This window comes from Falco biarmicus, chromosome 9 (genome assembly GCF_023638135.1).
Source record: "Falco biarmicus isolate bFalBia1 chromosome 9, bFalBia1.pri, whole genome shotgun sequence".
Lineage (NCBI taxonomy): Eukaryota > Metazoa > Chordata > Aves > Falconiformes > Falconidae > Falco > Falco biarmicus.
In genome coordinates this window covers 11,384,087-11,398,491 of record NC_079296.1, presented here as the reverse complement: position 1 = coordinate 11,398,491, position 14,405 = coordinate 11,384,087, and the positions used below count along the sequence as shown (strand labels likewise).

Sequence of the window (14,405 nt, the reverse complement as noted above, 5' to 3'; positions counted from 1 at the left end):
TGGGTGAGTAGAGCCAAACAGTGAGGACAAAGAAGGGCTGAACACATATTTAAACCTTTTGGGTTGAAAACTCCTGAATTTGGGGAACATCTGAGCTTTGCTCACTGTCAGTGCCTCTTCCTACAGAGTCAGATGGCTCCTATTCTGATCAGAAGTATTTGAATAAAGCCTTGTTCCAAGGCTGAGCTGAGATTTTGGGGGTTAGACTGGGTTATTTCTCAATTTCACCTCATCTGTTTGCTCATCTCTGTCTTGCAGGTCATACAAAACCAGCAGAACAAACCTGGCTTTTGCTGAGATCATCATCTCGCTGGACTTGCAAAATGTAGCCTGTCCTGCAGCTCACGTTGCACTGGTCACCGTTGTACCACCCGCCACCGGTGCAGTTCAGCAGTGCATTCTCGATCTCCAGCTTCTGGCAGTCGGTGGCTTCGCAGGAGTAGTGGACACAGCTAGGTGGGAGACAAGAAGCGATGCTTTCATTATTTAATCATTCATTCCACAAAAGCAAGCGCGTCTGACTGGCAAACTCGTCACTTGTCAGGCAGCCGGTACACAGACCACAGAGTGAACCCAGTGTGGCAAAGGGCTCCTCACCAATGAGCACGCTGTCTAATTATGTCTTTCAAAGGACAGGGACAGTGGTAATGGCAATGACATTGAAAGCGAAGTACAGGTCTTGTGGCAAAAGGGAAGAGCCTGCCAATTCTGCAGAATTACTTTCCGTTCTGCAACATTCACCTGCGCTGTAGCTTTTCTACTCCTGTACCAATGTGCATCCATCCATTCATCCCACAAAAGCACTCTCCCTCCAAGAGCAGTCCTTACATCCCATCCAATTTAAAATCTCTGCTGAATTCAGGAGTGTCCGATATTGCTAGTGATAAGCGTGCATGTGTGTACGTGTGAGGAGGGGTTTTTGTGATAGACATTCTTATCTTTGAGAAACTCGAGTGAATAATGTGATTGAAATCAACACATTCATTTTATTCCACTTCACAAGGAACACCAAACATCAGCTGTGTAGCTGTGTTGATAAGCTCTTATCAAGCTCAGCAGCATGCTGTCATTTCAGATCTCTCCAGTTGCTGTCCTGCCATCCATAAAATGTTTCCCTGGACAGAAACTGTCTGCTCTCCCTACAGTAAATTATTGTAACATTTAGCACAACTTGTAAAAAGAGGGGTTTGTTTTATTTTTGTATACACAGAGATGTCTGGTTGACACAAAATCTTTCACCATCTCTGATGACCTCAGTCAAACTTTATAGCAAACGTTCGAATGTGAGTATGGGGCAGTCCCTCAGCTAAAGGGCAATGAAAATGCTGAGAGTCTTGAAGCAGGAGGGTAGATTTAGACTAGATATAAGGAAGAAATTTTTTACAATGCGGGCAGTGAAACACAGAACAGGTTGCCCAGAGAGGTGGTAGATGCCCCACCCCTGAAACATTCAAGGTCAGGTTGGACAGGGCTCTGAGCAACCTGATCTAATGGAAGGTGCCCCTGCTTATTGCAGGGGGCGGGGGCTGGACCAGATGACCTTTAAAGGTTGCTTTCAACCCAAATTGTACTATGATTCTACATGCAAATATTTTTTGCTGGATTAGAGACAAAATTTCTGAGGTTAAGGATTCCTACAAGATAATATGCCTCTGCTGAAAATTAAAATGAATTTAAATTAAATACAGTGTAATTAATTCTGAGGAGGGAAAACCTTGACTTATTTCACCATCTATGTGGGTAGGGAAGAACCTAAAACAGACAGTTACATAAAAAGGGGAAAGCAATGCACCAATACACATATTTTGAAATGGATTACATGCAAGTTATTCCCCTCTCCCAGAGAAAGGGTTAACAGCCACAAAAATCGCATCCACCTTAGTAAGCACAGGACTTAGCATGTACATGGTATTTTGCTGTGTTCAAGGCATTGAGCAGACATTATCTAATTAATTTTCGTGACACCCCTGTGAGATACTTGTGCTGGTATTGTTATCCCCATGTTACTGATAGAGAAGCACATCTGTACATGTCTCTACTGAGCTCTAGATCAGATCAGGCGACAAAATGATTCTATGATTCTATGATCCTATTATGTACCTCCACAACTCATTTCTCTGCCCTCGACTAGTGCTATAGGGGAAGCGCCCGCTGCTTGTAATTTAAGGTTGCGTGTTCAGTGGCAGCCCTTCCCTGGAGTGCGATGAGCCATAAACAATTTCTACATGCAGAAAGATCTTATTTCCTCATTCTGCACAAAGTATCGCCGCTGATAGGACTGAGGAAGGAGAGTTCCACTTCTGTCTTGGCCAACCCGATCCCCTTCTATGCAACAAACAGCGCCCTGTCTATCAGCACTACAACAGTGACACTCACTGCTTCTGCAGAACGGGTGATCCTTTGCCAGAGCTGACCTACGTGGAGTGATTCTGCTTTCAGCAGGATCCCACCCCGCATACCAAGGGTTTCACATATGTTTTCCAGTCACTGCAACTCACAGCCTGACATACAAATTTGAACTGCCATCAATTTCACTTTCCACCAGTCAACAAGGCTGTGGATGCGATGGTGGAAGAGCAAGTGGACAGCATATCCTCGTGCCCAGGTGGTCTTCTCTTCCAGAGAAATGAGGTGAGGAGAACAGCCACATGCAACGTCGTGTCAATGCCCAACATGAATCACCCAGGGCAGCAGAGCCCCGGCAGCCTCACGTGCTGTGGCTTCTCAAGAAGAGCGGTACCTTACTGTTAACCCGCAGCACTGCTAGCTAAGTCACCCAGTGGCGTTAGCAAGAACATCTGAACATGGATGTTGAGTGAGAGCATAAATGATGGATGACATCTTGTTGAACCCTCCCTACATGTCCCAGCTACATCTACCCATGATAGCTAACTGTCACTTTGCTCCCCTCCGTTTCTCAGGCGGTGAGACTGCAAAACGAGTTGCTCCCGTGCCAGGGCTTCGGAAATGAGGAAGTTGACTCATTGAGGAAAAAAGCAAGCACTACTGCCAAGCCATTCTCAGAAGTGCGTATTGCGAACCTTGACTGCCCATTGCAAAACTCCCGCAAAATCTGAAAACCTTTGTGCGCTAAAGTTGGAAAAACAAAATAATAGCAGACCTATTTAATTTAATACTTATGTGAATCAATGTGCAACACATCTATGTAGCACTGAGTTCAGCCTTGAGCAGCTTCAGAGGGAAGGATGAGCCTAAGAAAACCTTTGCAATTTGCACAAAGGGAAATCTGGAGCAACGTCACCGCAATCAGTGGCATTGCTTTTCATTTCCATCAATGTAAAGGGGAAAAAGAATTTGGTTTCTTGAGTTCATATCAGGGCACCAGATGAGCAAGCCTGGGCTTAAAAGTCCTACAGAACTGAAATGCCACAGACAAAGGCATTAAGAAACACTTATTGTGATGTTCTTCTTTCTGTTTACAAGTCCCCTTGTGGTCTTCTTAAATGGCCAGGGAACATTTTTAGCCCCCCCCCTCCAGGCTCCAGATTATGCCTCAGTTAGCAGATCATCTGGGCAGCTTGCTCTGTCTGTAACTCTATATGAATGACTTCAGTGACAAACAATACAGCCATTCACTTTTTGTAAAAAACCAACCACTGCCACCAAATGTTTCCAATTTAAATATTTCTGGTTCTCTAGCTACTGGTTCCAATTTGGTATCAGCTACTGTCAGCCGTAAATCCCAATGAATTTTGAAGTCACAATCCTGAATTGAGTTCTGCAAAGGCAGAATTAAGAAGGAGAAATGAATATCTCCAAGTAGGAAGTTGAGACAAAGGACCCATCACATCCATATTGCAGAACTGTGGGTCCTGCCATTTAACAGTGGTTAATCATCACAGGCTCCAGAAACTATGCATTCCTCAGGAAAGAAACAATATAGAGGATCTGAGACTGAAATCACTTGTACTTTAACTCGTGTTGATTCCTGTCATAGGGCAGTTTATCCCGTTGTCCTGCAATCCAAATTGGGTGACTTCATCCAAAACTACCTATTGCAAATCATCCCTGGTCTATCCTAACTCTCTGAATGCACCTGGGAATGTGAGTTGGTCTGGACCAAAGCTTTGCAAGGCACCCACAGACCACTCTAATGATCTTCTGACGTACATGTAACGAACAAGTGTCAGTGCCTCAGATATTTCCTGACAGTGTTTATTTTACTGGGTCTACTTCAGGATTCACCTGTTCCTGTTCTTGCCCTGGTGGTGTGTGATTTCCCAAAGCAACACTCAAGCTCCAAGGTGAGTGCAAGGATCTGTGGGTTTCTTGCACACATTCCTCTGCCTGCGGCATGTTAAAAACACCCATCAAGGCAGACCATTTCAGTGATGTGAAAAGCCCTGAACTGAGTTAGCTTCATATGTAGGCTGACATTCTGAGCCAGTTCTTCCTTTATTCAAATCCATTCTGCCCATCCCTAATCTAAATAAGCTCAGTCATTAACCTCTAAATCTTTATTTCTCTGTGCCAATATTGGCCCCAATTCAGCAAGGCACTTAAATATGTGCTTAACTTCAAAAGCACAGTTAAGTCCCACTGATAGATTTGACTACAGGGGGATGTAAGCAAATAGCTAAGGGCTTTGCTAAATTGGGGTCTTAGTGACACAATCCCAGAAACATTTGTATTTTAACATGTTTATAGAGAATTATAACAATTAAGTGGAACTCTTCCCTCCTCACATAAAAACAATCCAGGACTTCCTCTTTCGAAAAGCTTACAGCAGCCAAACTTTCTTTTCCTAACCCTGGGGTCAAGCACTTTTCCAAGAACTCATCATAGTATAATGCCCTAATTATTTGTTTCCTTCATGATAGCTCTGGCACATATATATGCATAAGTGAGCATAAAAGCTCAGGGTATACACTCATTATGAGAAAAGCCACACCATTACCTATTGTACGTAGGAAAAACTTCCTTCTCCGCAGCCCAGGCCAGCCTGGATTGCAGATCTGAAGCACACTTTGGTTTTGTTCTACACCACCACATGTACAGCTCACACATGCGTAGCTGCTGATGGTTTTTCTAACAGATTTACCCTTATGGTGGGTTTGTCTTCTCCTCTGTAGAGATCCCTCCAAAGGCAAGAACAGGTTCTCTCTCTCTAATCCAAGCGTATATATATTCTAGCCACATTCCCTGGTGCAGACCACCGTCCCCACCACTGGCAGGGAGATGTTCTCCCTGGGGACTGGCTCTGCCTTGAGCCTGTTGGCATCCCGTTGTGGGAGGGATTCCTGCCTGGGGGAGTCCGTACTCAACTGATAAAGGCCTCCAAGCTCCTTCACCCTCCCTGCCAGCCTGGAAGCGGGACCGTGTGCCTGGGCGTCAGCAGCCCTGCAGGTCTCCCTGCCAGAGTCTGTCCAGACAAACAAAGAAAACGCATCGCCTTCCACTTTAATAAAAGCCAAATGATGCCGTTTGCCAATTACCAAAATGGGGCGAAGGTTAAAAACCCACTGAATTATAACACATGTCACGGACCAAAGCTTCTATGATTAACAGTTCTGCGAGAAATTCATTAATTTCACCAGAAGCAAGCTGACAGAGATTGCTTTTAATGACAGAACGCAGGGCAGGGGAAAGACGGCTGAATCGTGAAAGAGAAAGCTGCATTAAATCACACCAGAAAAAAAAAAAAAAAAGGAAACCCTTCCCCCCCACCCTTATAAAAAGGGGGAAAAAAGAACCAGAGTTATAAAGGCCGGTTGCATTTGTTCCGCTGCTGAAGATTTATCTTCATCATTTCTTGTTGGGGAAGCTGACAGCAGGAGAGAGCAAGACAAAGAGAAGAGCTGGAGTGGGCTGCGTCTCCCCGGGCTGGCTTGTGGCAGCAGAGGGTGAAGCCCGGAGGAGGAGGATGGCCCCCCACGGAGGCCAGGGCCAGGGCAGGCGATGGCACATTGGCCAGGAGTGAGTCTTGGTCTCCAGTGCTGGTCCCCCCCAGCTGTCAAACACCCAGCTGTGCACACTGATGGAGGAAGGTAAGCCCAAAATCTCCCCTGCAGAAGCAATTTTGCAGCCGTAACGCTGAGTTCACGCCAAGCTTTAACCAAATGAAAGAAAGGAAAATCTCTTTGCTACACTAGCTAGAGAGTGCAGGGAGCTGGCGACATGGGGCATGCACAGCAGGGAGCTGCGGGCGGCCAGAGCCTGCTCCGGGGGTGTGCAGGCTTAGCTTCGTTACAAACACAGAGTTAATGGGGGATTAGAAAGCTGGAAACTCCTAAAATCCACAATTCTGACAGCTGAATTGGGGTATCTACCTGGGTTTTCACGCCCGCTGCCTGCAGTTTCCAGGAGAGGAGCAAAGGGCACCAGGCGGGATGGAGGAGGGGACAGGTCTGGTGAACATGGCAGGGAAATGCCACCGAGGGACAGCGGCACTTCACAAGAACTGCCTTGCCAGGGATAGGAGGCCCTCAGCTAATGCTTGCACCTGGCAAAAAGGACAAAACCCTGATTTCTGAGGAACCGCCGTTGAAGGCAGCCCCAAGGCACCACGCTTGCTTGTTGCCGGAGTGATGCAGGGTGGGCAGTTCTACCTCTGCCTCTGCCTCCCTATTTCACTGTCTGCTCCACCAGGCTAAATAGGAAATAATAAAAGTATAATAATTTGAGCTATAAAGCACAGAAGAAAAACTAACTGAGCAATTATGTCTGGTCTAAGGATGCAATGTGAAAATAAAGCGTGTTGTTTTTACAGCACATCTCCAGCAGTGAGGTAAACTTTTGCTAAAAACAAAACCGAGCCTGTGGTCAACTGCAGCAGAAAAAACAACTGGAAAGTACAGAATATTTTTTTTTCAACCTCTCTATAAATGTCTTCAGAAGGATGGAATGGATTTTCAAAAGAAGTAACGATGGCTGACAACTACCTATAAAGTTCAATGGGACTTTTCCATTTAAGCTCCTTTTTCTCTTCTAAAATACTAACTTTACTACGTGTTTTAAGAAAAAAGAGTGAGTACATGCTTTATTTTCAGTTATTAAGTTGTCACTAACCCATGGGAGTGATCCATTCACCCTCAAAATAAATGCTCTGTTAATTTTCAAGGGCCAATATATTTCTTTTCCCTTACATATTTAAAATCTGCACCCTTGCCTAGAAGTGTCTGTATCTGGCTATAAATCCTCTCCAACCAAAATAATTCTCCTCGAAGAGAGAGAAATAATATCTCTTGCAAAAAGAAGCCAAAGAGCAGGCAAAAATATCCATGTTGACCTAAGGAGAATGAAAGTGGTTAAAATTGATGCTTACACATAAGGAAGGAAAGTTCCTTTAAAAAATAAATAAATATTTTAACATTGTATTAGGCAAATGCAACTGTGGGGAAAGGGGAGAAGGGAAGGGCAGGCAGTGTGGGGCTGTCACTCCAAGGGAGTCTGGTAGGAAGACCATGAGCATGGGAGGCAGAAAACCTACATCCCGCTTCTGATCTGGTTAAGAATACATTTTTTTAAATCCATCTTTCTATATTCTTCCTGGATTGAGTAAAATAACAAAGGAAAAAGATGGCAGGGGACAGCAAAGGCGTCACCTATTTCCTGCTGCAGGACCTAATGCACAGCTTTCGCTGCGTCTTGGACACCTCAAATGCTCAGAGATACTTGTACAGAAGGAAGCACATATGGGCACCCAAACTATCCCACCACAAGGCAGACAGGAGACTCCCCACTACAGCACTGTCACCAGTGGAAAAAATCCCACTGATTTCAATCAGCTTTGGACCAGGGCTTTATTTCATGGAGTTTCTAGTTCCTTGACTGACATGGGAAACTTTATGATCAATCCAGCGTTGTAACCTGCAAAACCTAAGCCATTCCTTTGAATGAGCGAGGCTCTGACGGGGTTTTTGAGAGCAAGGGGCTAAGATGGTTCAGTGCATCATGAAAACAAAACAATGCAAAAAAAAAAAACCAACCTACAAAAAACCCAAACCAACAAAAAAAAAAAAACCCCAAGAAGAAAAAGAAGAGGCAAACGGCGGGTGATTCTTCTTCAAGAGATTTCTAAAGGTTAGTTTGCCGGGCTGCAGAAGCTTACTGAAGCTTTGCCTAAGGGGAATGAATTTTTTATTAAGGAAATAACTTTCTAAACAGAGAGCACTTCTAATTTCATAAGTGAACAAATGGTTCAATTCCTACTGAAAACTTGAGAGGGAAGAATGTGGTCCTGCGCCACAGCCCTCTTGAGCTCCCTGTTGCTTCTCGCCATCTCCTTCCAGTGGGTCTCTCTCACCCTTTGCCTCTCCCAGTCCTGCACTGGGATTTGGCCAAACTTCCACAACTAGACTTCTCCTCGGAAACTTGATCCTGCTGCCTTTGGGCCTCTGAATTTATACAACCTATTGCATAGAATGATCAGACTCCTTGAATCTAGGTCAGAACCCACTGACTGGATTGATTTAGCTATAGATATACTCCTTTTTTTTATTTTTTTTTAATTTAATTTTATTTTCCCTTCCTTCTCCCCCTTCTCACCCTCCTGCCTTTCCGGGAATAAAAGCAGGTCCTAAAACCAAGCCAGAACATTATCAAAAAACCTGACAGCTTGCTTGGGAGGCTGAGCAGAGGTTTACTGGGATATGCATCTTGTTTTACTATTGCTGCCGCTACAGCATGATGACTGCTCACACTTTGAATTCACAAAGGGAAAAAAAAAATATTCTTTCAGGGGTTTTGCTAAATTCTCCCCTCTTCTTTTCACTGCCTCGCTGAAAGGATCCATGAAGCTGCCGCACCAGAGGCCAGGAAAGGTCACAATCTCTGTGGGATGCTGTAAAGCAGAGACTGAGAGGGGTTGGTGGTGATCTATTGATGTGTCTGTAATAACAACAAGAATAAAACGGTAGCCATAAACCTTTCATCCTGGGGGGTCCCACAGAGCTTTTCAGAGCATGGGCCAGATCCAAAGAGGTACTCAGGGCCCTTACCCAGCCATAAAAACACCACGAATGCCGGCGGCCAAGCACCCGCCGCACGGGCCTGAGCACCTCGCAGGATCCGGCCCCGCCAGGGCACAAGCATCACTTTGTCTCCGCACGGCTGCTTCCATGGGAGGTCCCTGTAGCACTTCAGCAGCACAAAGCGGTTTAGATTGGAGCCGGTGTGTGAGTGGTGAAAATGATGCCGTACTGGGGAATGTACGAAGAGTTAACTGGCCCCAATTCCAAGTTTGGGATAATGGAGGGAGGAGAAAGGAAGAGGAAATAATTCGCTAACAGTATCCCATGCAGGTTAAATGTCTCATCCATCCTGATCAATGAGAACACTGCCGGTTTTTTAGCAGCGACACAAAAGGGTCAGCAGGGTTCAGCTGCCGTGTCCCTCCTGCCTCCTCTTAACCCCCGGCGCAGGCGGGCGGCACGGGGGGTGGTGGGTGGCGAGGCAGAAGGAAGCAAGCTGACAGGCTCACCTCTGCTCCGCCGGGCTGTAGGTCTGTCCTCGCTGGCAGCTGCTGATGGTGATGGGGTCGAAGTTGTGGAAGGAACGCAGGGCCACCCCGGAGATGGCCACAAACTGGGAGCTGAAGCTAATGAGGACAGCCTGGGTGTGATAAAAAGGGTGACTGAGGTCATGGATGACGGGGATAATCAGGGGATTGTTCCTGCAGCTCAGGACGTGGACACCTGCCAGAGGAGAGACAAGATCAGAGGAAGGGTCAGACTTAACACAATCACTTCCCGAAGCAGTGGGCCCTTCAGAAGCATTTCACCCATAGGAGCGGTCCTATAGAGCTGAAAAGTTATGGTAAGCTGCCTGGAGGGGCTTCCCAAATCGCTCCGGAGAGCTTAACAGAGAAGTATATCCCTCCAGACAGCTGAAGAAAGGCTGCCATTCTCTCCACAAGCACGGCAGGCTCTCAGAGCGGTTTCTTTAGACCACAGCTACGTTCCTATTGTGCTCTGTTAAATCAGGAGCAACCATCACGGAGGAAGCGGAGTCGCGCTATTGTAAAACCGGTCTGAGAGGACAGTTGGACCCTTTATACCGTGCATCAAATGGTGCTGGCAGGCTGGGTGGCTTTGTGCACCGTGGCCAGCACACCAGTGGCTTGTTTGTAGCTGTGCATGTCATTAGCACTCAGCATAAAACTTTTTTTTGCATGAGCTCTACACTAAATGTGCCCAGTTTTGATTTTTTTATTAATGGTTTTCAGGTTTAGGGTATCTTGTTCTTTGATAAAAAAGGTGAAGATCTTCCTGGAGACAGAAACAAGGGTGATGGACCCACTGAGGGTATTACAGGTCCTCTTTTATGAGAAGAAAATAATTGTGCCTTGGGAAAATAAGTCTCTCCAGAGAGCGAAGTGCACAGAAGCACCAGAGATGACAAGGAGACTTCTTAATCCCTTTTCTTCAGCAGAGAAGGTACTCAGGGATAGTTGGGAATAAATTTCCACCTTCAGGTACAGGCAAATTGAATTCAAATGGGCCAAATCCATCTCAGGGGCAACTCAAAGGACAGACAGCTGTCAGCTGGCCTCAAATTCATTAATTGAGATTCACGGCCTGCTGGCTGCCAGCAAAGCCCTGCCTCCACGGCTCCGTGGCATCACTCCGAGGATCAGCTTGGCTCCAGCTCCATTCGCTTCACTGGAGCTCCCCCAGCAACGGCTTTGGCCCAGGCTCTTTGGCTACCTTTTGAGACTTACAAATTTGGAAATAAAATAAATTATATTTGCATGTTTAACTGGCTCAGGGATTTCTATTATTATTATTATTTTTTTTTTTTTCCCAGTTCAGGTTTCTTGACTCAAAAGTGAAGGAATAAAAAAGTTTTCATTTTTCTCCTTAGAAAGTGATTTCCTGTGAATTAAGACAGACTTCTGACCACTCTCTTTAAACATCTATCTCCCACCCTCCAATTAAAAAAAAATATCTTCCTGTAATAATAAAAAAACCCCATAAAATAAAAAAGCAAAAGTCTTTTTGTTTTGGTCTTTACCTGACCCTGAAATAACCTCCCTGTCTACTTGCCTCCCACAGGTCTTTTGATATCAGCTCCTTGTGGAACGGTGCACGTTTCTCACTTACAAACAGGTGCAGTTAATACTCAAAATCCCGGGTTCCCAAATTCCTTGGAAGTTTCTGCCTTCTCTGATGGAAAGCCAAGAAAGACCTTATGGTATGAGGCTGTTTATTCACTTCAATTTCATTCCTCACACTCAGGTGGTGTCCACAACAAAACAGACCCTCAGAGCTGCGCTGCAGTTGCTTGTGCTTTCTGACTCCGACAAGTTAAACGGGGACTGAATGGGTCAGGTTCATTTAACTAACCTGCCTTCATTAGCAAAAAGCCACTCAAGACAGTACATGCGCCCATGGCAGCGGAGCTAGAGCTGTCCCCATGCTCTGTATCCACCTATTCAATGCTCAACAGCTCTTGCAAAGTACCTGGCAGCTGAACCCCAGTGTCTGCAATGGCTCTGAGCTAGCAGCACCGAGGTGTTTGGTGTCCCAACCTCTCCATCTCCTACTGAGACTCAAAAGAAGCTTCTCATTATTTTCTGGGAGTTCACATGGAAAAAATTTGCTTTGATCAAGGTGGAAAACTGCACTTCTGGATAGACTGTGTTTTGCTCATGGGAGCGTCTAGCACTCTGAGGACCGATCAAGCTTTAAATTATTGCTACTTCCTTCTGGACATACTTGCCACCAGCTGTTGCTTAAGGCCAACTGACCGTCTGCAGTCAGTCCTGCACCCAGTGCATGCCTAAGTTTGCATCTCAGCTGCAGTTACTAGCTTGCCACAGTGATAATTAAAACACATCAAATACAATATCCTGGACAAAGACTTAATGTCACACCCAGATCTCAGACAGAAGAGTGACGAGGAGCTCTGCCAAAGTGAGAACTGTGGGGTAGCCCACCTACACCTCTCTGCTCCAGGCCAGCCTCTTCTGGAAATGATGAAGGCAGCATTTTAGCTGTGAAGATCTCCAGGCATCAGTTTGAGCCATGCCAAATTCATGTTGCAACTTCATCGAGGATTTCAAAACCTAACCCTCAGTTTCCTCTTTGCTCCTCTTTCTGGTTCTCTTTCTCTCACAATCTGTCTGTCTCCATGAAATGTTGCATTAAGTGTTTGTTGGCATGCTTTTGTCTCCATCATTTATTTCTCAGAGGGAAAGAGCTATGTGCCACTGTTTTGCAAAAGGAGGAGGATAAAATTAATCCAGGGGCTCTGGCAAACTGGGAGCTATTTTGACTCAACCTGCACAACTTGCTATGAATTTTGGATTGTTCTCGGACAGCAGACACCACATATATTTTCTTTTTTTTTCCTCCACACCCCACCAAATTATATATTACCCTGGATAGGTACCTAACACCTGTCAGTTGTGTGTGTCCTTTTTCTTTCTCATCACTAGCAGGAAGTTCATTTGAGTTTCAGCTTGTCAAAATTGCAAAGTTATGGTAAAACAGAAAGCTGGGGAAGCAGGGTTATGCTTTCCATAAAAACTGCTCTTGAGGTGACATGGCTAGTGCAAAAAAGGGCAGGGGACAGCTCAAAAGGGATTATGCAAGCCGTACCCTGATGTGGAGTTGGGAGCTAGGGTAAGCCTCTTGGTCCTGGAGCTTAAACGCAGCCAGGATCAATGCACCAGACACAACATTGCCAGGTTCAGGTACCTGTGCCCAGGGTATGGTCCACCCTGGCACCTCAGCACAACTAGCAGGTCCACAGCCTCTGCCAGGCACATCTGCCTGAGGCCATGCAAGGAGTTTGCAAGAGCCCTGGTATTAGACCTTCATCAAACCTGAAATGCTTTGCATGAAAAATGTTGGCCATTAAACAGCCATGGAAACCTCCCTGCAAGCAGGACTAGAGATCCAGCCGACTACACCTGGTGAATGCAGCAGCTGGGGCAGGTCCCTCACTCCCTGCTATCAGCAGTTATCTGTATCACTGTTAATGTCTCTCCAGGGGGGTGATGTGTGTGAAACATTGAAATAGTGCTTATTTAATGACTAAAGAGGAACTAACCACTTCGAAACACAGAGTGAACAGGAATGGAAAAACATTTGTATAAAATGATGCCTCATTTTCAACACACTCTAGTAAACTCAGGTCCTAGAGCATTAAGCAAGCACTTTTTTTTTTCATCTGATCCTTGAAAAACCAAGCAGGAGTATTGTTCAGTTTGTGAATGGGGGTACCAACAAATTAAGCAAGCAATAAAGAGGAAGTTTAATAAAATACAGTCTTACCAAGATCATGGCTTTGCTCTTTAGTGTCAAACAGCTGCACACCAATGGTCTCCTGCTTCTGATCCAGGTAATAGGTCCCATCAGTGACCAAGTGAACTAGGACTGCTGCAGCTACCATAGGCTGGGAAAAATAAGCCTGGGAAAACAAAAGCCCCGCAAAGGTTGAGGTGGAGAACCATGGTGGGCTTTAAAGAAACCCAAGAGTCCGTCCAGGACTGTTAAAATAACAATTCCCACCCCAGGTCACACAGAAGTCTTCTCTTCCAACCTCTCTTACACAAACTAGATAAACTCCAGTCAAAGAGCCCTGCAGCTGGAGGCTGTACCCTCAGAAATTCAATAGCCTCGTCCCAGGAGGGCACTTCACGACTGGCTCTCTAGACAGTGCTCAGACTTTGTTTTGCTATTTTGCACTAAACATACTTCAAAGAAAGGAGCAGCTTGGCCCTGGGAAGGCTGTCCCACGGTATTTTGCTTGTTGAGGAAACTTTCTACAGACAGGCAGAGAGCAGACTTCTGAGTGACGTGTGTGCTGCCTACCTTCAGCCAGAAAATGGTCTGTGTCATGTGGGAGTACTGGAAGTTGGCCGTGCAGGGATACCAGGCGTACTGAGAGACTCCATCGTTCAAGTCAATCACCTTAGTTCGACACATCTGCAGGAGAAAAAACACATGCCAAAACAGATGTAGATGACAGTAAGGAAGCATTATGACTGTTTAAAGCGGGGAAAAAAGTCCAGGTGCACTGCTAGAATAAAATAATACACAACAATGACGTTTCTAAATACCATGAGATTATTCAAAAGTTACGTTTCCAGGTCTTCCACCTCAATAAGAAAAACTGAAACATGAAAAGGAGCTGAAGACTCACAGCAGCTGGATGGCAGCCAACAGTTTCCTCTTAATTTGGCACAAGGTCTCTGACAGCATTCAGAACTTTGCACCCACCCAAATGGACCACGACTCTTCCCACTGGAGTCAAAGTGATGATCGCTTCTGAACGTACCAACTCACAGCACAGAGGGTCTGCAGATGCTTTCCACATACTCAAGCAATGCCCTATTTAAACCTGCACGTTACTGAAACCCCAGGGAAGCCACAGATGGCCATGTAAACTTGGAAGTAAGTGTAGCCAGGAAAGTCCTGTCTCTACAACCCAATTTA

General features: G+C 45.6%; 1 protein-coding gene across 1 annotated transcript in view; it reads right to left on the bottom strand.

Moving 5' to 3' along the window:
- PAPPA (pappalysin 1) overlaps positions 1–14,405 on the bottom strand; it is a 184,554-nt gene that overhangs the window by 45,410 nt on the left and 124,739 nt on the right. Inside the window, exons 11-14 of the mRNA XM_056352475.1 lie at positions 13,782–13,895; positions 13,242–13,377; positions 9,443–9,656; positions 284–452 (exon numbers count right to left, since the gene is read on the bottom strand). Coding sequence (XP_056208450.1) covers positions 284–452; positions 9,443–9,656; positions 13,242–13,377; positions 13,782–13,895 — 633 coding nt within the window. The remainder of the gene's footprint in view (positions 1–283; positions 453–9,442; positions 9,657–13,241; positions 13,378–13,781; positions 13,896–14,405) is intronic.